The sequence below is a fragment of the Artemia franciscana genome, chromosome 17 (genome assembly GCF_032884065.1).
Source record: "Artemia franciscana chromosome 17, ASM3288406v1, whole genome shotgun sequence".
In the NCBI taxonomy this organism is placed as follows: Eukaryota; Metazoa; Arthropoda; class Branchiopoda; order Anostraca; family Artemiidae; genus Artemia; species Artemia franciscana.
In genome coordinates this window covers 14,101,401-14,126,211 of record NC_088879.1, presented here as the reverse complement: position 1 = coordinate 14,126,211, position 24,811 = coordinate 14,101,401, and the positions used below count along the sequence as shown (strand labels likewise).

The following is a 24,811-nucleotide window of genomic DNA, read 5'->3' as shown; positions in this document are numbered from 1 at the left end:
GTGACAGGCGACAAAATCCCTGGGCCCATGCGCATGACCTTATCTAACATTTTCTCGGGGGGGAGGGGGAGGGAGTCTGGTTGAGTTTTACAAAAATAAATCGTAAAACATACTAAAAAATTGTTGATATGCATTTTTGGTACTTTCTACGAGGCGAAAAAAATTTCAGGGACGGGATTTCAAACCTGATAGACCCAACTCCTGGATACGGCATTGCCTATGCGTCATAATGGGCCAGTGCAAGATCCTCTTTTATATAGAATTTATTTATTTATTTATTATATATTTATTTAAAATTGAAACAAATTCTTAGGAAATTTTTCTACTGAAAAACCTATTTAAATTACGAAGGAATCTGCTTTTAAACGAATCTCTGAAAGTGTGTCTTTACTGTGAAGTTTTATGGTGATACAATCTTTCCGAAATAACGTGCACCAGGTGGTAGATAGTGGCCAATCCATCGGCCTTACATAGCACATCTTTAAGTGCACTACAGTTAATGGATAATTACATGTTTTATTTACAAATTGACTCACAAAATATTCTTTAAAGCAAATGCAAACAATCCCTTCCGTTATTTCTATCCTATTCCCACTCCTCCAGAGCAGGAGCATTCATTTTCAAAGTACTGGGACTAAATTCAAACTTTGCCGTGATGGGGGCTGATGAGGGTCGTGGTGGAGCAGAAGTCAACCAGGGCTCATTTATAGGACACTATCTATTCGTGTAGAGTTTTAAGGTGACTTAAAAAAAAATGTTTTTTTTATCTGTTTCTATATTTTTTTTCAAATATCATTTCAAGGGTTTTGCTCAATATGAGGAGGGAAATGTTTCAAGAAAAGGGATCATTTAAGGTGTTTGCCTTTCAAAATGAAATAGAATTTTTTAAAATATCTTTCCTATGGCGTTATCACTTTAGTTACTTAAAAGGAGGACGGGAATAAAAAAAAATCCTTTTCATTACCATTTTCATGGTTTTTAAGGGGTATTCTTTGGAAAAACAATATAGAGGCTTTTCCTAAGAGAGGTGGAGGAAGGGCGGTCAAAATACAAAAAAAACATGCTTGTTGGTCATTGTTTTTCAATTTTTAGGGGAAAGGTTCTTTGAATTAAACATGAATAAAAGATCCCCCACCCCTCCGCCTTGTGCAGACAAGACAATAAACTTTCAAGCTCATTTTGTATGGAGTTACCTGTTAATTTGTATTATCATAATACATGCATGTGACAAACCTGGTAGATCTTCATCGGATTCAGGATCATCTCTTCTGTCCAACTCGTTCATGACCATTTCCCATACAGCATGGGATCTAGTTGGGCATTTCTGCAAATTTCCGTGGCATCTGTGTGGCATACGGAAGTACAAAGTATATGGCCAAAGAGGAGGATTTTGAAGAGGGGCTGTGACAGTAGAGTCATAGAGGAAAGCTTGGTCTTCCATCATAGAGAATTGATTGTTGCCACCTACTCTCAAGTATGGAGCACGCATGCCTACAACGCTGTTATCAGTAATATTGGCAAACTTATCAATAATGAGACGAACTCCGGCCATTTCCTTTGCCCAATCGTCAACAGATGCACTAGACCACAATGATTCGTCGTCATTATGACTAAAATAGAGGAAAAGTTTAAGAAATTTGATTATAATAATTTTTAAGCCGTGAAAAAACATTTCTGTAAATAGAAACAACTCCCAATATTGATGAAAACGTAACTAATTTTTCGTCATTTAATAAGAAAATAAGAATTTCATTCAATACAGTCGGTATGAGTATTTACTGAAAAACCGCGGATTGTCAGTTTAATTGACATATACTGATATTTATTCCTTAAAGTTTTGGTAACTTTTATTTATGAAAGTAAAAAAGGGAAAACATTTGAAGCACACTTTGTTTTCAGTAAAGCACAAATTATGATCTGGTCAAACAGTTCGTGGTAACGAACTGTAGTAAGGAGCAACCCGGCTCAATAGTAACCAAAACTCTAAAAAATGAAATTGTGGTACAAATAGCTACATCAAAAGAATCACATTTTAATGCTGATTTTAAATATATAAGTTTCATCGAGTTTAGTCTTACCCATCAAAAGTTACGAGCCTGAGAATATTTGCATTATTTTAGAAAATAGAAAACACCCTCTAAAAGTCATAAAATCTTAACGAAAATCACACCATCAGATTCAGCGTATCAGAGAACCCTGCTGTAGAAGTTTGAAGCTCCTATCTACAAAAATGTGGTATTTTATATTTTTTGCCAGAAGGCAGATCACGGATGCGTGTTTATTTGTTTGTTTGTTTTTTTTCAGGGGTGATCGTATCGACCCAGTTGTCCTAGAATGTTGCGAGAGGGCTCATTCTAACGGAAATGAAAAGTTCTAGTGCCCTTTTTAAGTGACCAAAAAAATTGGAGGGCACCTAGACCCCCTCCCACGCTGATTATTTTCCCAAAGTCAACGGATCAAAATTCTGAGATAGCCATTTTATTGAGCGTAGTTGAAAAACCTTACTTTAAAAAAAACAAGTTCTTTTAAATGAAAGTAAGGAGCGACATTAAAACTTAAAACGAACAGAAACTATTCCGTATATGAAAGAGGCTTTTCCTTCTCAACGCCCCACTCTTTACGCTAAAGTTTTTTACTGTTTTAAAATGTAGAGTTAAGAGAAAGAGTCAAACTTTAGCGTAAAGAGAGGGGCGTTGAGAAGGAAAAGCCTCTTTCATATACGGAGTAATTTCTGTTCGTTTTAAGTTTTAATGTCGCTCCTTACTTTCATTTAAAAAAACTTGTTTTTTTTTATTTAATCTTGAGAAAGCTCGGGTTATCAGCTTTACTCATGTTAGTTTTTGCTCATTTTGGGTTTGAATCGGCTATTCATTGTAATTTCTGTTAGTTTTGATTTTAATTTATTTGCTGATAGTTATTTGTGGCAATTTTACGCTTTTGGGTTAACTTTATTTCTGCTCATATTTGGGTTAATGGAACTCTTTATTTTTCTTTGAAAAACTTAGTTTTGTGGAAGTCTTTTTTTAAATTAATTTATATTCTTTTTTATTAACAAGGTCTTTTTAATGACAAAAAATTATACCTTTTCAGTTTTTCTATAAGAATCCATAGTTTGGGTTGCTATTTGAATGATGGAGAAATTTTTTCAACAACATTTAATCCTGACAAAAAAAGTATTTTTTAATTTAATTTTATAATTCCTGAAGTTGACCTGAAAAATAAAATCTAATATCATCCCCAAAAGATTCTATCTACCCTCTTTGACAACCTGGAAACACTTGCACTTTTTATTTATTTAAATTGTAAGAATATAAGCTTTATTTGTAGCAGTGGCGGTTCCAGGTGGGGTGCCCCCCTTAAGGTAGCTGTGGATTTAGGGCTGAGACCTCTTGCTCTCGTTGGGGTTGGGATGAAAGTCTCTGATGAAAGCCTCACCTGAATAGGTTCTTGGAAAGTAAAGTTCAAGCATGCATACCTTTCCAAATAACACATACAATGTGTAACCAATAAACGAATTAACTTACTTACAGCCCTTATCCTGAGGACTGTGAAGAGGTTGATATCCCCAAAGACATAACAATTACTGGACCTTTCAACAACGCTGAACAAAATGGTTCTCTTTAAATGTCGATCAGACGTGTTTTGAAGGATGATAGGCTTGGAAGGGGCTGAATTCACCTTCATTCACTTTTGACTCTCAAAAAGGGCACTAAAACTTTCAACTTCAAATCAAGTAAGCTCAATCCAATCCAAAGCTTATACAACCACCCGTTCAATAATAACTTTAAATGTCTCGGGCATAACTTAAACCCTTGTCAACGGGCGCTGGGGGATTGTGTCCACCTAAAGACATTGTAATATGATTTTAGACTATTGGTGACATAATAATTATCTCATAATTTCAATTAAACACGTTTCGGGAGAAGAGAATATGAGGGGGGGGAGGACTAGTTGCTCTCCATCATGTTCAATTCTTAAAAATGAACTAGAACAGTACATTTCCAATCAAATGAACCTCGCCTAAACTTCATACGACCACCTTAAAAACCTTAAATGCCCCTGGGGCACAGCTTGCAACCCTTACCCCCCAGCTTCTGGAGGATTGTTTCAACCTCAAAGGCCTTAATGATCCTTGGACTATTTTTTAACAAATGGCTATATCAAAATTTCCATCGGATGCATTTGTCGATAATACAGTGTGAGGAGAGAGGGAGAGTAGCTACCACCCCTGATCACTGTGACTCTTGAAAAGGGCACGAGAACATCGGATTTACAACCCAATGAGCCCTGTCCAGAGTTTCTACAACCATCCTTTGCATAAAAACCATATATGCCCTCGGGGCATAACTTAAAACCCTTGCAATGAGGGATGTGGGAGGGTTGTCATCCCCAAAGACACAATTTCTAGACTTCTCAACAACGTTGAACAAAATGGCTATTTCAAAACTTTGATTAGATGTTTTTTCGGAACTGATGAGTGTGAGGGGGGGGCTTGTTCCCTTCCGATCACTTTTGACTATTAAAAGGGCACTAGCCCTTTTAATTTCGAATCGAACAGCCCTTTTTCGAAGCTCCTACGATAGAAAATGATCACCTCAAAATTCCTATCAGATACATTTTGCAACAAGAGCTAAGAGCTCATATGGGACTTGTGACGAGGCCGGAAGATCGAAGAGCCAAGAGTTCATATGGCATGAGCTCTAGCAAAATTCTAAGAATGAATGGGTTGATTTAAAAGGAAAATCAGAAGCTTTAAAATAAGACCTCTGAGTCACAAGGTCCTTCTAAATATCAAAATTCATTAAGATCCGATCACCCACTGGTAAGCTATAAATACCCCATTTTTCCTAATTTTTCCTCTCCCTTCAGCCCCCCCCCCTACGGTCGAATCGAAGAAAACGACTTTATCAAGTTAATTTGTGCAGCTCCCTGACACGCTTACCAATTTTCATCGTCCTAGCACATCCAGAAGCACCAAACTCGCAAAAGTACTGAACTCCATCGCGTAACTCCCCCAAAGAGAGCGGATCTAGTCCGGTTACATCAATAGCGTATCTACGATATTTGCTTATTCTACCCACCAAGTTTCATCCCGATCTCTCCACTCTAAGCATTTTCCAAGATTTCCGATGTCCAAGATTTCTGTTCCCCTATTCCCTATGTTCCTGGATCCGATTCAAATTGAAAATGGAGCATCTGAGACATAAGATCTTCCTATATATCAAGTTTCATTAAGATCCGATCACCCTTTAATAAGATAATGATACCTCAATTTTCACGTTTTTCAACATTTTCGGTTTCCCCCCCCCCGCCAAAGTCACAAGATCTGGTCGGAATTTAAAAGGAGAGCTCTGAAGCACAAGCTCCTTCTAAATATCAAGTTTCATTAAGATCTGATCACCCGTTCATAAGTTACAAATCCCTCATTTTTTCCAATTTACCCCCCCCCCCCCCAAACTCCCCCAAAGAGAGCGGATCCGGTCCGATTATATCAGTCACGTATCTTAGACTTGTGCTTATTCTTCCCACTAAGTTTCATCCTGATCTCTCCACTCAAAGTCATTTCCAAGATTTCCGACCCCCCCCCTAACCCCCCCCCCAACGACAATGGATCCAGTCAAGATTTAAAGTAAGTGATCTGAGTTACGAGGTCCTTCTAAATATGAAATTTCATTAATATCCGATCACTCTTTCGTAACTTGAAAATAACTCATTTTTCTCTAATTTTTAAGAATTAACCCTCCCCCCAGCTCCCCTAAAGAGAGCGGGTCCGTTCCGGTTACGTCAATCACGTATTCAGGACTTGTGCTTATTTTTCCCACCAAGTTTCATCCCGATCCCTCCACATTAAGCGTTTTCCAAGATTTTAGGTTTTCCCCTCCAACTCCCCCTAATGTGACCAGACCCGGTCAAGATTTAATAATATAATATAAATAATACAAACATGATATCCTTCCAAACATCAAATTTCATTAAATTCCAATCACCTGTTCGTAAGTTAAAAATACCTCATTTTTCTTTTTTTTCGAATTAACCGTCCCCCCACTCCCCCCAGATGGTCGGATCGCGGAAACGACAATTTCTAATTTCATCTGGTCTGGTCCTTGAAACGCCTGTAAAATTTCATCGTCTTAGCTTATCTGGAAGTGCCTAAACTAGCAAAACCGGGACAGACAGACCGACAAAATTTGCGATCGCTATATGTCACTTGGTAGATACCAAGTGCCATAAAAATACGAGGTGTGGGGGAGATATCCGCCCCCCAATCATTTTGAATCTTAAGAAGGGCACTAGAGCTACTGATTATCAATCCAATGATCCCCCTAAGAAGTTCATATGACCACACTTTCTATACAAAAAAACTTATGTGCCCCCAGAGCATAACTTACAACCCTTGCCCTGAAGGCTGTAGAAGGGTTGCCATCATTAAAGACATAATTTCTGGACCTTTTAACTACGCTGAATAAAATTTTGGCTGTTTCAAAATTTTGATTGGATGTGTTTGGGGAAATGGTGGACGTGGGAGAGGGGTTAGTTGCCTTCCAATCACTTTCGACCATTAATAAGGGCACTAGCCCTTTCATTTTCCAATTGAATGACCCCTTTTCGAAGTTTCTTCGATAACTCCTACAATAAAAACTGCCATAGTCTAAAAAATAATAATAATAACAATAATTATGAATATATATTGTGCCAACATCGCTCTTTACTTAGGCATGATTTCTCACAGATTACATCCGAGGAAGTTCGGATAAGTTGGACACAGGATCCTCCAAAAGCCTTGGTTAACTTAATGCCCTGATGAGGACATAACTATAAAAATCGAAAGCAAACCAAATGTCTTAAAAAACAATGAGACCTAAACACAGGTAATAAATAACGGCTCATGCCAATGAAGCAAGGAGTTTTAATTCATTAGGTACACACCCTTTGACAAGGATACTGGCACAACCTTGTGCTTTTGGACACGCTTGCTATTAAGACCATTATGAAGCTAGACAACGGATTCGATTATGAATAGTAATTAGCGTTAGATTATGATTTTCTTTTGCTCAGGTCATTATAAATAACTCATAATCACATTTCGCTGGAAGCAAAATTGAACTTTACAGCGTAATATCTTAAAAATGTTATTATCAACGGTAAATGTTAAAACGGTTAAAATGTTATTATCAACGGTCAAAGTCATTAATCTTACATTTTTAAGGTTTATTTTCGAAATTTAGGTAATCGGGATAAAAAAAGCAAACCTTTTGGCTTCAGAATTTGCTTAAATTAACTTTTTATATTCTGAACTAATAAATCTAAAAGATTTCCCCAATTGCCTGTTGTTTTTGCGTCAAAATTTTATGTAGTTTTTGCCTGAATCATCAAGAGATTTGCCCATTCGAAGATACATTTTTGGCGGGTTTCAAAAAGGAAAACTAAAAAACAATTGAAAATTGGCGTAAGAGAAAATGTAATTACATAACTGAAATGCAAATGCACAACAGCACTTGAAAATCGTCTCCGACAATGCTAGAAAAACAAGTTGGAAGTATTTGGAATTACAAATCGTTAATCACAAATCGGTAGTCGAATATCCTATCAAACATTCGTGGTAACAAACTGTAAGTAAGGAACGAACCGGCTCAATAGTAACCGAAACTCTAAAAAATTAAATTTTGACACCAATAGATATATCAAAAGAATTGGATTTTTAGGCTGATTCCAAATATTGAAGTGTTATTAAGTTTACTCTTACCCATCAAAGGTTACGCGCCTAAGAAAATTCGCCTGGTTTTCGGAAAAAGAGGGAAACACTCCCTAGAAGTCATATAATATTAATAAAAATTTCACAGTCAGATTCAGCGGATCAGAGAATCTGACTGTAGAGGTTTTAAGGTCTTATCTGCAAAAATGTGGATTTTTTTTTTCCATAAGAAAGACCACGGATGCGTGTTTTTTTTTTCAGGGGTGATTGTATCAACCCAGCGGTCCTAAAATGTCGGGAAGGGGCTCATTTGGACTGAAATTAAAAGTTCTAGTGCTCTCTTTTGAGTGTCCAAAAATGGAGGGCAACTAAGCCCCCTCCCACGGCCCTTTTTCTCAAAATCGTCAGATCAAAATTTTGAGATAGCTATTTGTTCAGCTTAGTTGAAAGGCCGAATAAATCTACCTTCAGATATTTCATGACCCCTTCACCCAGCCCATGGGGAAAGGTCTTTAAGTTACAAAATTTACCTATTGTTTACGTGCATTATTTGCTTTTGGGAAGTATGCATACATTTTTCGGGGAAGGGGGCAAATTTTCTACAAGTGGGATTTTCCACCGGGATAATTTTTCGCGGTGAGGGAAGTTCTCAGGGGATGAATTTTTTGGGGGAAATATTACAAATTTGCTAGAATTCCTAGACGAGATTCTTATGTCTTGCTTTCTCTTGGTCGATTCAATTTTACGCATGGAGATGTTAAGAGTAAGTGTCCGGGCTAAATTTCGCCAGGACTGAATTGTCTAGAGCAGTGGTTCTTAAATTTATTTAGACGCTTTACCCCTTTTTACCCATAAAACATTTTAGGGACCCCTTCTAAGTTACTGGTACGAAGTAAACTATAGCTGAAATATATATATAAAACTGCCAGTCCTAGAGTTGAAGGGTTGTTTTAATTTTTTGTTGGCTGGCCGTGTACCCTATGCATAACCCCAAGGGGTACGCGTATCACAATTTGAGAGAACCACCGGTCTAGAGAATAAATCGGTCAGGAGGAGGGATTTTTCCGTTGAGGTGTATCCAGATTTCCTGGCATTATTTAAAAACGATCAGAAATATAAAAAACAAGTTTTTTCAACTGAAAATAAGGAGCGACATTAAAACTTAAAACGAACAGAAGTTATTACATATATGAGGGGGGATTGCTCCTCCTCAACACCTCGCTCTTTGCGCTGAAGTTTGAATTAAGTCCCAATTCTTTAAGAACGACTTCTGAAACATTATATTCTATTAATTAGAAGAATAAGAAGCTTTTTTTAAGTTCTAAAAAACTTTAAAAAAAACTCAAAACCTGTTTAAAAATGAGATCATGTTTTTTACTTCAATTTCAGTGTACTGTATAATGACGAACTTCTGGCTTCACAACCCAAACCAAAAATTCATGCATCCTAAAAACTTACGTGATGGAATGTGCAGCAATTTCATGTCCAAGTCTATGAAGTGACTGAACTGCAGTATAGTTAGTGTATTTATGTGAAACAAAGAAAGTTCCCTTGACATCACAGCCATTGGGGTTTTTTCTCACTCCATCAAATAATTCTTGGTAGAGCTCAATATTGTTATTGTTAACCGCATCATCAAAACTAATAGTGATCATCTGTGGAACCTAAAAAGTAAGTAAGATTCTATAGTTCTGTTCTCGGGGTTGCACCTGTGGCATAATTTTGTCCAAATCTTGTGGGGGGGGGGCAAAATTGGAGCCAATTTTCCTTAATCAAGTGAAAATGACGGTGAAAAATCTAAAATAATCTATGTAGTAAAATAAAGACAAAGATATACTAAAGAAAACTGACCTGTTTCTGTGGGGGCCTGTGGGGGCAAATTGGGTTCTAGAGGGGCAGTTGTCGAAATATTTATTTACATAAACTGGTGTTCAAAGTACTTATGCACGTCCAGGAAATTTTGATTTATACAAACTGGTGCTAAAGCACTATACACATTCTGGAAACCCAAGCACATTAAAAAGTACTGAACAACCGCAATTTTTTCTTATTAAAATCAAAACTTTAAAAAATAACAGAAATTGTAAATTCAAGCTAAAACCGGCTGCCTACTTTTTTTGAATTTTTTTGTCGTTTTTATCAGCTTAATAAAATTAGCTACTAATAACGCTAAAACTATTATTCAAAATATTATGTAATCATACGATCATTTTCTATCTTTTTAAAACGAGTTGTAAAATTTTTTTCACCATAAAAATCTTCTACAAACTCTCTTTTGAAAGTACCCCTCCCTTCCAGCAAGCATTTTTATGAGCCTTCATGGCATATAAGGCGTTAGTGGAACTTAACAAATTACCTTAAAATTGTTTGGCCAATTTAGTCTACGGAGGTAGAAACTACATTCTTATACCGCAGCTTGGATACAACAGTAAGCTCCTGAAGTTTGCAAAAAGTCACACTTTTCTCGGATTTCTTTTTTTTTACGATTCTGGTTAAGAATTCAAAGTTATGTCAGGATTGCTGTTTTCTTTAGTTATTCAAAAATCCATTCCATAAAAAAAGTTCAACGTAGTTTCCAAAACACATCATCTTTCCTTCAAACACAGTTTCAAATACAGAACAGTTCAAAAAACCTGTCGATTGACATTCAAAAAGGGTATAAATACCTGTTCCGGGTCAATGTCTCCTGGGATAGATGTGCCATCTTCAGAACAGAAACAGTCGGGCAAAACGCATACGGTAGGGTCGCAGGCAGGTGCACGGTTTGGATCACTATCCGAATCGCAAGAGTTTTCATCAGACCCATCAGCACAGTCTGGTGAACCATTGCAGAAGAGGTTTCTGTCGATACAGTCGCCACTGCCACAAGCAAGTGTACCCTCCTAAAATTCAAAACAAGATAGAAGGAAGCTACTTTGCAATAAAATAAATAAAGTAATGATGTAAGGGTGAACTCCATCCTCAAGAAAATCACGAAGACACTAGAAGTGTAAGAGAAAATCGCTAAATTTCAAAAGTCTGGAACTAACTGGTTTTTAAGCATCAAATTCGAACCCCACCAAGCCTGGAACAATATGTTTAGATAACAAAAATTTAGATAGAGTGAACGGGAATATTTTTTACTCTTACCAATACATAGAACTAAAAAATTTACGAAACAATATTTAATATCAAAGATAAAAAAAAAAACATTGATCAAGTGCGTAAAGAAAACATCATATACATCCTTAAACAACCAAGGCGAAACGAATAGCTAAGCTAAGTAATAGTAAAAGATACAAAGGAGGAAATACGTAAAGAAAGTGGCAGAATTACCAAACAGCAGAAAAAATAAAACAAACAAACCATTTATAGATACAGTTACAAAGTCAATGGAACTGCTTGATAGTTTTCCGTATGGTCATAGAGTAATTAGTGAATTTGGAATTTCAAGAAGGTACTACCACATTTCGTCTTCATCGGATGCACCAATACATGACTTTAATTAGAGTTTACCTTAAAAAAACATTGTCAAGGCGTCTAAATACGGTATGGCTTAGAGGCTAGGTAAACAAGTTCAATCATAAGGGACAGGTTGCTCCTAAACAAGTGTTGCATGGAGGTTGTTCTTGACGGTTTTACCCTTCGCAACTGACCATATGGCAAAGGCTAAGGTCCCTAAAATATTATAGGCCCCCGTCTTCCTGACATACATCAACAACAAAACTATATACATATATATAACTATCAACAGTACTTTACAGGCGACGCGACAGTATATACAACCAACGTACTTTGAACGAAGACTACTAAAATTTTCCAACCTCTTCAAAAGCTTTGGAGATCAGAAAATGTAATTTCATTTTAATTTTTGGTCGGGCAGACCCAACTAGAATGAAGCAAAGGTCCAAATGTGCATTGCCTCCACACCCCAAACTGAGCTCGAAGGGTCAAGCCGCTTACCCCCGCCCCAAGTAAAGACTTGGGGATCTTTTGGGGAATGATAAGTGGGGAAACACCAAGACCACAAAAAATGGAAGGAGATCCAGCCTTAAAGTAATGAAATAGAAAACCTTAGATTAGTGTTTCAAACTTCGTAAAGAGTTATAAGTGTGTTTATTAGTAAAGTAATATCAAAAAAATAAATCAAATTTATTCTTGTTATTGTCTGGGTACTCTAGAGCAATATATTAAGAATTACCTGTTGACAGACTGGCTCATCTGTGTTAAGCAGAGGCTTGACTTTCTTATCCTTTTCTTTCTTCAAACAGTTTCCTACTTGGTCCTTCCAATCGCAAGTTTGCTTTTCGATGTCAAAAGCAAGACCAGCAGGGCAACGAATAGCTTGCAATCCCTGTGGAAAAAAACTAATTAAAATACCTATTCTGAAGAAGAAAAAGCATTTTCTTCGTAGAAATTATTCAAGCTATGATGTTATCAAGCCAATTGAGGCAAAATAAAAATAACCAAAAAATCTGTAAAAAAAAGGGGTGGGTGATATTCCAAAGAACCGATCTAAAGTAAAATAAAAAATAGTCCCTAAAAAGACACTTTACACGTTTTGACCATTGCCGTACCTCATGAAAGCTTAACCACCCGAGGCCGGAAAAGCTGCAGACCCCCCCCCCCTACGAATGGAAATAATATTCGGGTGAGTCATCCCTAAGAGATTGTCTAATCAACCCCACCAAAGACATTTTTTTAAGAACACGCACAAACATCTCCGCAGTCACGTAAAATTTACTTTTTGATGTATTCCCCTTTATCTAATTCCCCGTCGAGATTTCAATTATGTTTAATAGAGTATCCCACCACTGATACAGATGAGTGAGAATTTAACTCCTCTCAACGAAAGGATTGTCCTCCTGCTCCTGCTTTTATTCGTAATATCATGGGGTTGTACCCTATCCAGGGAGAGGGTCGGGGGGTTTCAACCCCTCCATCTACTCCTCCCCAAATGTTTGTCCGACTAGTGAAAATGTAGCAAAAATTTACATAAACAAATGCTTGATGCATTATTCAAATCGCCTCCCTCGAACTAAAGTCCTGGATACAGCTCTGGGTTGTACTACAAAATTATGTTAAGATGGTCCTGTCCTACCGTGGTCAGGAATTAAAAGGAGGACCAAACTCAGCAAGGGTCCCAACAGGTTCTGGATTTTTTTTAAGTATCTCAGCCGTTTTTTGTTTTGTTTTTTAAGTTTATTTTTATACAGAGCAATTAATCAAAATTTTGGCAGAATGAAGAAAATTCAAGCGTTGATTGAAGCGGCAAAAATCTGTATTACAAGGTTGACTAAACTATCGTACCGTAATGACTGCTTAACAAGCATAACTGCACATCAGGAAATAGATAAAACCGCAATAATTTTTACGCCTGAAAACCTAACACAGAAATTAGTAAGGACCTCAGACCCAATCAAGTTGAACCATTGGCATGGAGTCTAAAAGATATTCCAATATGACGAAAAAGGCTTGAGACTGAAAAACAAGGTAAACTCAACTCCTGCCTTATGAAAATGCCTTTTACTCTTCATCAATTAGCAATATTCAAAGTTTTCAATATGACCATTCATTGTTTTAGCCAATCCCTAAGTAAAATTCTTGGCTTACGCTCCGACCAAATCCGAAGATATTCAATAGGTTGGCCCCCTTTCCCAAAACACGAGAAATTGCATGCAAAGCTGATTCTTTGAGGTAAGAAATGTCTAAAAAAACCCTTCCTTTGATGGGTTACAACCCACCAGCATATAATAGAATGGCCTTTCAACAGCAGCTAGGTCGTGGGCAAGGTCTCTACTTCAATATATTTTAAATATCTGTGTAGTTACAAAAAAAAAGGTTAATTCAGAGCTTGTTGAAAATCAATCAATTAGACCTTGATAAGCACTGTAGCAGATTATTTACAAACCGCTATTTTGCGGTGTTTACACCCCCCCCCCCTGGTCTTTAAATATATTGTATTGCAGGAATCAGGAATGTCATTTTTTTAAAATTCCAATTTGATGTTAAGTCTCGATGAATTAACTGTAACTGTTGCACTTAGTTTTGATGGCGATGTCCCAAGATGTTCCATATAGGACTTCTTCTATCACGTTTCTCCAAGTCTTAAACCGTTTTCTTTTTTCCAGACTAGGTAATAGGAATCTTGTCAGGGGTCTCATGTCTATTTTCTCTATTCTGTTGCATTTACATCCAAGAACGAGTAATGGAGAAAAAGGTGTAGTTTTTAGCCACCAGTTCGAGGTGGCTAAAACTATATAACCTGAAGGAACACAAAACTAGAAAAGCACACATTATTAGTTTATTGGCATTAATTCTCTTTGACCGTTATAGTTTATAACAGAAGCTACAATGATCAAATATGGTTCCGAAATATGGTCGTTTCGGAAGACGATGATTTGTTAAACATTTTCCCGAGGAATTGTCTACGGACAGTTTTGGTTACCCGTTGACTAACCTTATTTCAAGCTGTACAAAAAATGTGGTTCTATCCCACTTTCCAGGGCTACGATGAGATGGCTATTACATATTTAGCGAATGAAGAATGGCAGATTGCCAAAGTAACGTATTTTTCAGTCATTAATATAGGACAAACAAAAAACAGTTTGCACCCGAGTGGTATGGGAAGCTTTGAATAGATTGGGCTGAAGGAGGAGCTGTTGCGTCGGCCTCAGGCGGCTTGGTGCTTCTGTGACTTTGTCAGTAGGATTACACAGATTAAACTGGAAATACTAAATTAAATGTGTGATTAAAAGTTACCTCTAAAAATGACCACGACTTGAAAACGTGCCTTCTTGTTTAACTAGCTGCCTTTCAAAACATTATTCGCAGTATCTTTCAAAATCTTGTCAGATTTCAGAAACTTATCTTATGTTAATAACAGAACACATAACATAGTTAAAGCTTCCGGCTTGAGTTCATGTGCTGTTTAATCTAAACGACTATATCTAACTTTGTATGTGGCAAAGGCAAGGTTAATGAGAAACAATGAAACATTAAATGAGCTACCCAGAAAACGGCTTGGTTGATTAATACGGTAACACTCATAGCAAAATTCCCCGAGATGAAGATCAAACCAGTACCCATGCATTTTGTCATGAAAAAGGAACTCGATTTGAAAAAAAAATATCAAAAATAGGCGAATTATTTGGAAATTTACCACAAAGGTTTAGTCAGAAATCCGTGGCAGCAATTAGGGGCACAGAGGGGAGGGGGCTGGCTGTCCCTCTTCATAGATCCTCCCCCTTCTAGAGCTTGCAAAATTCTTTTTGAGGGTATTTTCATAAAAATGTCATTTTTATATTTTACATTGAAAAACTGAAGAAAGGAAAGATTTACCTCCACCCCTAGAAAGTAAACATTTCATTTTTCTTCTCTCTCTCTCCAAATTTTGTAAATTAGTATAACTGTCCCGTATCTGATATGAATGATAATTGTATATGAAAATATAAATATAAAATCAAAAATATAAAAATCTTGATCTTCCGGAGGGATGGGCCCAAAAAGCAATCAATGCAAATAAAACAATTATAATAGAAAATGGTATCCACTATAATAAAAAAAAATATCAATTACTTTCACATCCTGGGTAATCACTGGCTCTGACCAGGACTTCCTGCATCCTAGGGTCAGCCTCGCCATTGGATAAGAATTACTTTAAAAAACTACTTTGGTTAGCATTACTAACTCCATAACCAAATGTTTCGCATTAGTTTACTTTTAAATTAGAGCTTACTTTTAAATTGAAATGAACAAATCAATGGATTTTAAAGACCATTCTTTTGAAAAATATAATATATTTGGGACAAGGGGCATACATTTCTCCTATGTATTTTTTATAATTCGTCAGCATTTGGGTTCAAACACCAATGTGTGGAACATTGGTTTAAAATGATCCTACAGGAGATAAGAGGTATACTTACTGAAGTAGTACACTGAATGACGTCACGACAGTTATCTCCATCACCACCTACTAATCTGAACCACTCGCCTGCTCCTTTGCCTCGACAAAGCTCCCTCTCGACAGCTTCTTCGTCAGCAATTTCATTTTGTCTTGGTGCTGGAGTATCTAAAAATATAACCTATTCAAGTGTCTGTACGAAATGCTTCTTAGGACCTTAGAAGGCCTTGGGTATCAAGAGACAGTAACCCCGGCTTTATAATAAAGCAGAAGGCATTGCTTTTCTCGCGGCCAAAGGTCCCATTCATCAACTTTTACTTCATCATTGAAAATTGGGGAATATATAATAATTGCCGTATGACAAGGATTTATTCATCATGAAATACACATACAATATTACATTTTACTGTTCCCCCAAAGGCTCTTTGGCCTGTAAAGAAGAAGGACCATTCTCGGCCAAAAAGCCCCATTCATCAACTTTTACTTCATCATTGAAAATTAGGGAATATATAATAATTGCCATCTGATAATCTATTCCTTAGGTGATCTTTCTTTAAGTGCCCAAAACCATCGAATCTCCTATTTTTGGCCCGAGACTAAAAGCGGCTAACGTTTTTATTAGGTGGTTTTGAAGATCCGAATTAGAACGGGGATGTAACATTAAAGTCAAATAATGTTTAGGGTACAACTAGCAACTCATCAGAACACAAAGCTGCCTGAGGCCAACAAGGTGCAAAGCCGGGTCCAAAAAGGAAAAGTACTTCTTTTTGAAAGTACAATAAATATGGATTTTTTTGGTGCAGATAAGTAGTGATAAGATAGTCACGGTTGGCATGTATCCAGGGAATGTAGACAAAAACTTATACATTTCCGTGACCAATGGCACACTACGTTCGTGCTTAAAGAGAGGGAACAGAGAACAATCCCAATTAATAGTAATATAAGGAAACGATAAGCAAAAATAATAAAAAGTGGAAATAAAAGAAAATAAATGTATTTAATAATAACCATAGCTTGTATTAGAAACTTGAATACAAAAAAAAACATTGATAAATATAAACACTGCAACTACTTCCCTGTTAACATAAATTCGACCCATGACATGAGAAAACTACTTACACAGTAGGCAAAAAGGGCCCAAATCATGATCCATCCCTCCCAAATCTCAAGAAAGGTAATCTTGACTATCGGAATTTCTCTTCTTATCACAGCATCACACACATCAGCCGACAATTAGTTCGAAGCGGAATCCATATCGTAAGGTTCTTAATAGGCAACCCCAAATTAATATTAAACTCATGTCCAAAATTTCTTTAACATCCCTCATAGATTTGTCCAGACCGGAATACCATTGGCAGACTCCTTGACCTTCGAGTCTGGACTGAATTCCTTGTGGAGCTTTTCATGATCTTCTGGTCCTTCCGGTTTGTCCTGTGTATCCTCGTCAGTACTTTTTTGATTATAAACCATCCATGAACTTTTGTTGCAATAAAGGAGAATATATTCATATGCTGATTGAGCAAGTCTTGTCTGGCAAAGTCATGAGAACTTTACCCAAATTCGACGGTCTTGGTGCAAGGGTGTGTCTAGAATTTTTGTTCGGGGGGAGGGGAGTGGTTACAAAAAAAACTTTAAAAGACGCTTCAAAAATTTATTCATATGCATCTTTGTTACGTTTTTACGAGTCAGACGAAAATTTTGGATGTGGGGATCAAACCCCTTAAACCCCCTTTGATAAAGCCTAGATTAGGTGTACTTTGTTAGTTTGTTTAATTTTTGGTGATTTTTTCTAAATATACTTGTGAGAAACACCCTCTGAAAAAATCCTCCTCAAACAAAAATCCTGGATACGCCCTTGGTCATGACATCGGTGTTCAGTTTTTTGTGTCCCAGGTAATTTTCGAGGAGATTTAGAAGACATGTTGCTGCCGATAATACAATATAATCCGCAGCCACAAATTGAGGTTCTTAATCAATAGATCAATACCGGAAATTCGTTAAAATAATCAATAAACATGGAAAACAATTTGGGTATAGCCAATTCCACACATCCGTGCCGTATACCCTTTTTCAAAGAAAAAGCAATGAAAGTGACTTATCTTTTTTTAATTATTCTACACAATTAGAGAGATCTCGAGAGATTTTTCCGGTTAAGATCTCAGGAGATCTTTACCGGGAATTCGGTAAAATAATCAGTAAACATGGAAAACAATTTGAGTAAAGCCATATTTCACACATCCATGCCGTATACCCTTTTTCAAAGAAAAAAAAAATGAAAGTGACAATCTTTTTCTAATTACTCTACACAATTAGAAAACGATCTCAAGAAATTTTCGTTAAAGCGATCGTTAAGCGATCTCAAGGAATTCGTTAAAATAATCAGTAAACATAGAAAAATAATTTGGGTAAAGCCCAAACAAAAAAGAGTTCCAATAGGTCCTTTTATCATGGTAAAGCCGATTTCACACATCTTTGCCGTATTCCCCTTTTCAAAGAAAACATAACGAAGTCATTGTCCTTTCAAATTACTTTCACACAGAAAATTTCATTAAGTGTGTGCGTGGATGATAAAACTTGTACAGCAGGGAATGGTCGGAGAAGTTAAAAAATATTGTGTAAATTTGTGTACATAATGATACACACACGAGAAGTTAAGTTAAATTAAGCCTTCTGAATAATACCAAAATATGATGAAAATATAATACTTTAGAAACTAATTTAGGTTAGCCTATATATTTCCATACTCCGGAGGGGGGAAGGGGGTAAAGCATAGCGGGTCTGCATTCAAAATGTGTTAGCTACAATTATTCTGCATATTATGAAGTAAGAATGTTTTCTAACTTGAAACTATCCAAACACTTTATCCCAACCCCCTAATGTATTATGTCAAAAAAGTCCAATGTATTATGTCACTCGTCCCTTGTTTTCCACTGAGCGTAAGCTATTGTCGCTTAAGGCAGGACGGGCCCTCAAGGAATCTTCCTATACCTCCCATGTTAAACATTTGAAGTTTGCCTCACGTTCCTGAATTAGTGATTTCGGTGGTTTTTATTTTAACAGATATAAAAAAAATCTGGTGAATATTTTGATCTAATCAAATCTTAAAGCCGGCAATTATTTTTTTTATAATTCCAAAATAATCATAAAACCTGTTTCGGGTTTGCATTCTAGATTGCTACACTTGACACTGTTGTTGTGGGGTATCAAAAAATAGAGCAAAAAATATTCTATTCAACAATCAGAAACTTATTTCTATAATATATACTTGCTGGATGCAGTCCCTTCAGATACTTTACATATTTGTGTTCCGAAGTCAAAAATTCCCCTCAAAAGACTAGATCCAGCTGTAATCGGAGCGCGTGAGAATGCATAAATTAGACCAAGGGACTAACCGATTTGAGTTAAATTCAGTGAAATATTATTTAGTTGTAACCGGTTTAAACCTGGAGAATAAGTAGCGGGCTGACACCAAACTGCCGGTTAATAAATATATATAAATAATGTATGTTGTATAAATAATTACAAGAAGAATCGCAAATTTTGGTTAAAATCTTAATGTATTTTGGTAATATATCATTATAAATTTAGTTAATATCATTATATGAAGATTCAGTTTTTGTCAAAATTGCATTCAACTTTAATATTACGTTTTGTACCTTGCGAAAGGCACTAGATACAGTGATTTCCTTTCAAATGAGCCCTTAAGTATCCCTCTATGATGTTTCAGCACACCACTAGCGGCGAAAGAAAAAAAGAAGAGAGCCAAGAGCTCATATGGCACTTGTGACGAGGTCGGAACCTAAAATTAGACTCGGTACTAGAGTTATCGCTTTCATCGTCATAGCGCGTCAATAAGTACCGAACACGCCCAAGCACTAGAAATCCTTCCAACTCTCCCAAAGAGAACGGATCCGGTCCGGTTATGTCCAAGTTTAATCCCAATCTCTACGCCAAGCGTTTTCAAAGATTTCCGGTTTCTCCCTCCGACCCCCCCCCCCCCCCCCGATGTCACTGAATCCGTTGGGGATTTAAAAGAAGAGCTCTAAGACACGAGGTCCTTCTAAACAACAAATGTAATTAAGATCCGATCACCCGTCCATAAGTTAAAAATACCTCATTTTTGTTAATTTTTCCGACTAAACCGAATTACCCTCCAACTCCCCCAAAGAGAGCGGATCCGTTTCGAATAAGTCAATCACATATCTAGGACTTGTTCTCATTCTTCCCACCAAGTTTCATCCCGATCTCTCCACTCTAAACGTTATCCAAGATTTCCGATTTCCCCCTCCAGCTCCCCCATGTTAACGAATCCAGTCGGGATTTAAAATAAGAGCTCTGAGACACAACATCCTTCTAAATATCAAATTTCATTAAATTTCATAATTTTTTTCTAATTTTTCCGAATTAACGGTTCCCCTATTCCCTCCAGATGGCCGAATCGGGGAAACAACTATTTCTAATTTAAACTGGTCTGGTCCCTGATACGCCTGTCAACTTTCATCGTCCTAGCTTATCTGGAAGTGCCCGAACTAGCAAAATCGGGACCGATAGACAGACCGACGGACAGAGATTGCGATCGTTATATATTACTTGGTAAATATCAAGTGCCATAAGAAGGAGACATCACTGCTTCCCATGCGAAAAAGCGACTTTCCTTGTTGCTCCAAATGGGGGACTGTAAGGTGTTTACGGCTATAGTGATTGCAACAGTGCAATTTTCATTTTGATTTGATCCAATTTTGGGGGGGTTTCGGGATATTTTTCAAAATTCCCATAAGTTTGTTCTCACAATGAACTTTTACCACTAAGATTTATCGAAGTAATAGTTACTATTTCTGAGTCAACTTCAAATGGTAATTTTCCGAGCGAGTTTTTGTCTTAACGCGTTTTAAAGTTTCGGTTACTATGGGGTAGAGTTCGTGCTTTACTAGCTTGTGACGAATGCCGCAACCATGAAAAAGTTAGAAAAATGATTGTGAATCTTGAGCATATTCATAGAAATGCCATCAAGCCCAGGAGCTGAATCACCTTGTATATGCTGATTTGAGTCCTCAATATCTCCCCCGATGATCAGGTTAAATGTAACACACAATCGTCCTCTGTAAGAGGGAATAAAGATTCTTGGCAGTTTGGGTTTAATGTTGATATCCATAACATATTCGGGTCAAGTTTCAGGGGGCATTTATCATTCTGGTCCCTAACTGGTGTTTTCTCTAAGACACCTTAAATGTGTGGCTATTTCCTTTCTATTGCAAACTTACTTTATTGTTTTCAATTAGTTGTTTGTGCATTTTTGCGTATTAAACGGTCTATTTTCAATACCTCAATTCTTGATTCCTTTTCTGGCGCATACTGCGCATTTTGCAATAATTCATTCAGATGCTGTTAATCAAAGTTCGTCAAAGATATGATTCACTTGGCACCAATCCAGAAAGTCCAGAACGGGGCCAGTCGAGCAGGCTGCAGCACCGTTAACAGCTGAATGCTACCTTTAAAGGTAAGATTAAAATGTAATGTCAATGACTTTATGTTGCATGTACATCCACTCATTTCTCCTTCTCAGCAGCTTTCTCTTTGTTGGAACTAAGACATCGTCCAGGTGACAATTCAAACACGGGAAGACAAAGCTTGTTCTGACTATCTGTAGGAGGACGCTCATAGACAGTACTTGAAAACAGCTTTGCTTAGTACTACTGATCACTATCAGGAGCCATCTCCTTGAAGGGTTTATTCCATCCAACTCACCTCTTGATTCATTCAAGCAAAGTTGTGCAAAAGGACTAAAATTCAATGATTAAACTTAGTAAAAAAAGAAGAAAAAAAACAGCGGCATTTCAGGCACCATAAAATACACACAAAAACTGAATGGGGAGGAGGACATACGGACATGCATGAGATTTTTCCTCTTTATTTTGGCTGAGAGTATTTAAGGAGAATGACATTTGTCAAAGAAGCACAATCATAACTTGAAGATTGCCTTTCAAATCAGATGCAGATTTGAAAGAATATATATCAACTTTAAATGGAACACCAGATGAGTAAGAAATAGATAAAAAGAGCCATAACTAAGTGTGCATCTTGATCGAAACCATACCAGTAATGACTCTGAACCCCTCTCCCAGCTCGTTATGCTAGTTGGCAATCATTTTTGGGGTAATATGAGGTTAAGGCAAAAATCCCCAAAGAAAGTTTATAGGTCAAAATTAAAATTTTCCATGGATATTGCATTGGACAAATTTTGCTATTAGGAGATGCTCAAACCCTCCCACCTCTGTGCTGTTCAGCGCATGAACGTGATCTATTTTGTACTCAAAATATTTCTACTATGAGGGTTGAGCTGCTCCCCACGTAGGATACATATTTCCACAACATTCCTTTAAATAAAGAAATATTCCCCTTCCATTTTAACCTGGAGGACCTCTTATGAAATGTTGGCAGTTCTGTGCATTCAAAATATATATATATATATATATATATATATATATATATATATATATATATATATATATATATATATATATATATATATATATATATATATATATATATATATATTTGTGATTCTGGCATTTGAAAATTCTCCTTAAAAGATTCGCCTTAAAAGATCAACTTTTTTCTTTATCAACATTTTTTACCCATTGAGGTGAAAATTACTTTTACTGCTTCCTAACACAGTACAAATCGGCACTTTTTTGGCTTTGACCTTTTTCTTCCATTAATATGGCACAAAACTGGAAATTTGTGATCACCTTATAAACACGAATTTTTGTGCCGTGTTTTGACTCGTTTTTTCTTTTAAGTCATTCAATATTACCTTAGACTTAGATAAAACGTAACGAGGCACGTAGAAAAACGTTTTGTTTCTCTTTTTTATTCATTCAACGTTATCTTAGTAACAGACACTAGCTTACCATGGCCGAGTTTTTTAAAAAGAAACACATCTGTTATTTTTTTTTATTTTCATCATTAGTAGTAAATAAACGTCAAAAATGAGCCAAGAGTTAAAGGTTTTGATTAGCTAATTTTCCGGATTTTTTTTTCCTTAAAAAGAAAAAACAAAAAACACTAATAACGCTCGCTCGATAGTAACTTCTTTTTTGAGGCTATCTTGGAAACCCCAAAGTACTTTTAGTACACCATCAAATCAATAAATAGAAAAGAAAAAAAACATCATGTCCGAGTCATACTAACACTTAGCCATCAAATGGATTTGGGAACGCAGGCAATTATTTGAAAAGGGATTTAAGTACTGAAGACTGACTTACCTTCCTGAGGTCTTCTATTTGCGTTGTTATTGGTTCGTTGGGCAGTCACAGCGACCGCTGGAAAAACAAACAAACATATTTCAATATTTCTTTCTTAATGTGAGTCTTAAACCAAAACTACATATAAATTTTCACTAAATAAACTTTTTTAGTTATTAGTTCTCGAGCATCAAAATAGCAAACGTTAAAAATAGTATTACTCGAAACACATTTTGCAAAAGTTGGGATTTCATAACTCGAAAACGTCTTACTATTCTTCATCAGTATCATCCAAATAGCATGAGCTGCAGAGGTTACGGTAAGCTATCTGATGTTGGAAAACTATTACCCAGTCAGCGGCAATTGAAACGAAAATACGTTAAAAACCGGTAAATTTCTTTTAGTAAGACGACGAAAATAAAAATATAAACTTATTAATACAAACTAATAATAAGCCCAAATACTTCTGCTTCACACCGAGAATAATCAACAGAACCGAAAAAAAACGAAATACAACATATAAAAAAGTAGAAAAAAGATGGGAAAACTCACATTCGAACAAAATCCAATATAGTAAAGCACCAAAGCATAAACATCTTGCCCTGTGCTTTGTTGTTTGTGCTTAGGTGCCTTACGATACTGAACTATGTTTAAATGATCTCATTTCAGAAGGTAAGCTGGACATACAAAAGTGTACGTATGACCACAGCGGTTTAAAAAGGAGAGGTGACCTGGGTAAACTGCCCCAAACGCGGTGGCAGGGGGTGCACGGCTGGTGAGTTGCCCACTTTGATCAAATCTTTCATTTTGATTCGGCTTTTTTTATTTAGTCAGGAGAGGGCACTGTAATTAATTTATCCCCGGGTGCCACCAATCCTAGGAGCAAGCCTGCGTATGGCGGACATCTTGCTTTGTGTTTTGTTGTTTTTGCTTTACCATATTGTATTTCGTTTTAATGTGAGCTTTCCTTCACTTTTCTTATTCGGACTTTGACTATTATTTTTGTATTAGTGTTTTTTCACTGTCTTTTTTCACTGTCTTATTAAACAATTCACCCATTTTTAATGCATTTTTTTTTTCAATTATAAATGGAAAGGCATGGTTGTCTAAAATATTATTTACATAGTCGTTTGAGGGCAAACGCAAGAGATATATTAACTATTTTAATTTCCTAATATACTTTTACTCCTCAATATTTCCATCGCATCTCAATGCATGGTTACAATACATGAGGAACGTTAATGAGTCACCTGGTGACCTCACAAAGAATGCTCTATTGATAATTTCTAAATAACGCTTCAGTAAAACGTCAATCGGATGGAAGACAACTTTAACTACTTATGGTTTGCCACAATATAGGAACCAAATTGGCTTCAGTGAGTCTTTAAAACTGGCCTTAAAATAGGTCATACGCAACTGGCCTTACCACAGGGCATACACAACTTGGCCTTCCAATAAACTTTATTCTTGTTTGAGCGTTTTATTAGTGTTCAATGATTAACCCCCTAATTTTCTCCACCTCATCTCTCTTCAAGAAGGTCTATATATTGTAAGGTTTGTTTAAATACGAGCGGGTAATAAAACCAAGCAGTATCTATGTAACTGCAATGACAAAACAGCAAAACTATTCAAGCTAGGAATACGCAATTTGCAGTAACAATCTTGTAACACGAAAATTGTTATAACGATAATAATCAAGAAAAGCTTTACAGTAAAGAAAATTCCACAAAATGTGATCTGTAACGATGTTTTACGAGAAGCAAGAAACCGAGCTCCCAATTTTAGCATGGGGTAGAAGTGTCAAAAATAAGCACCAACTGTTCTTGTTGTCATAAATAGAGCTTACTCTTCCGCTAGCATAATATAAATATACACAAGATACCTGTTAAAATTAAATCTTCAATTGTAGCACATAAAACGTAAATGTCAAATTTTGAAGAAAAAATATACTTAATATCAAAACATTATGAAATAATGAACAGTTTAATGTTG

At 36.4% G+C, this 24,811-nt stretch overlaps 1 protein-coding gene across 1 annotated transcript in view; it reads right to left on the bottom strand.

The window, feature by feature from the left end:
• LOC136037891 (chitin deacetylase 1-like) overlaps window positions 1-24,811 on the bottom strand; it is a 39,951-nt gene that overhangs the window by 6,041 nt on the left and 9,099 nt on the right. The window contains exons 2-7 of the mRNA XM_065720746.1: window positions 22,841-22,897; window positions 15,598-15,743; window positions 11,874-12,026; window positions 10,360-10,575; window positions 9,152-9,357; window positions 1,234-1,610 (exon numbers count right to left, since the gene is read on the bottom strand). Of these exons, the coding sequence (XP_065576818.1) occupies window positions 1,234-1,610; window positions 9,152-9,357; window positions 10,360-10,575; window positions 11,874-12,026; window positions 15,598-15,743; window positions 22,841-22,897 (1,155 nt within the window). The remainder of the gene's footprint in view (window positions 1-1,233; window positions 1,611-9,151; window positions 9,358-10,359; window positions 10,576-11,873; window positions 12,027-15,597; window positions 15,744-22,840; window positions 22,898-24,811) is intronic.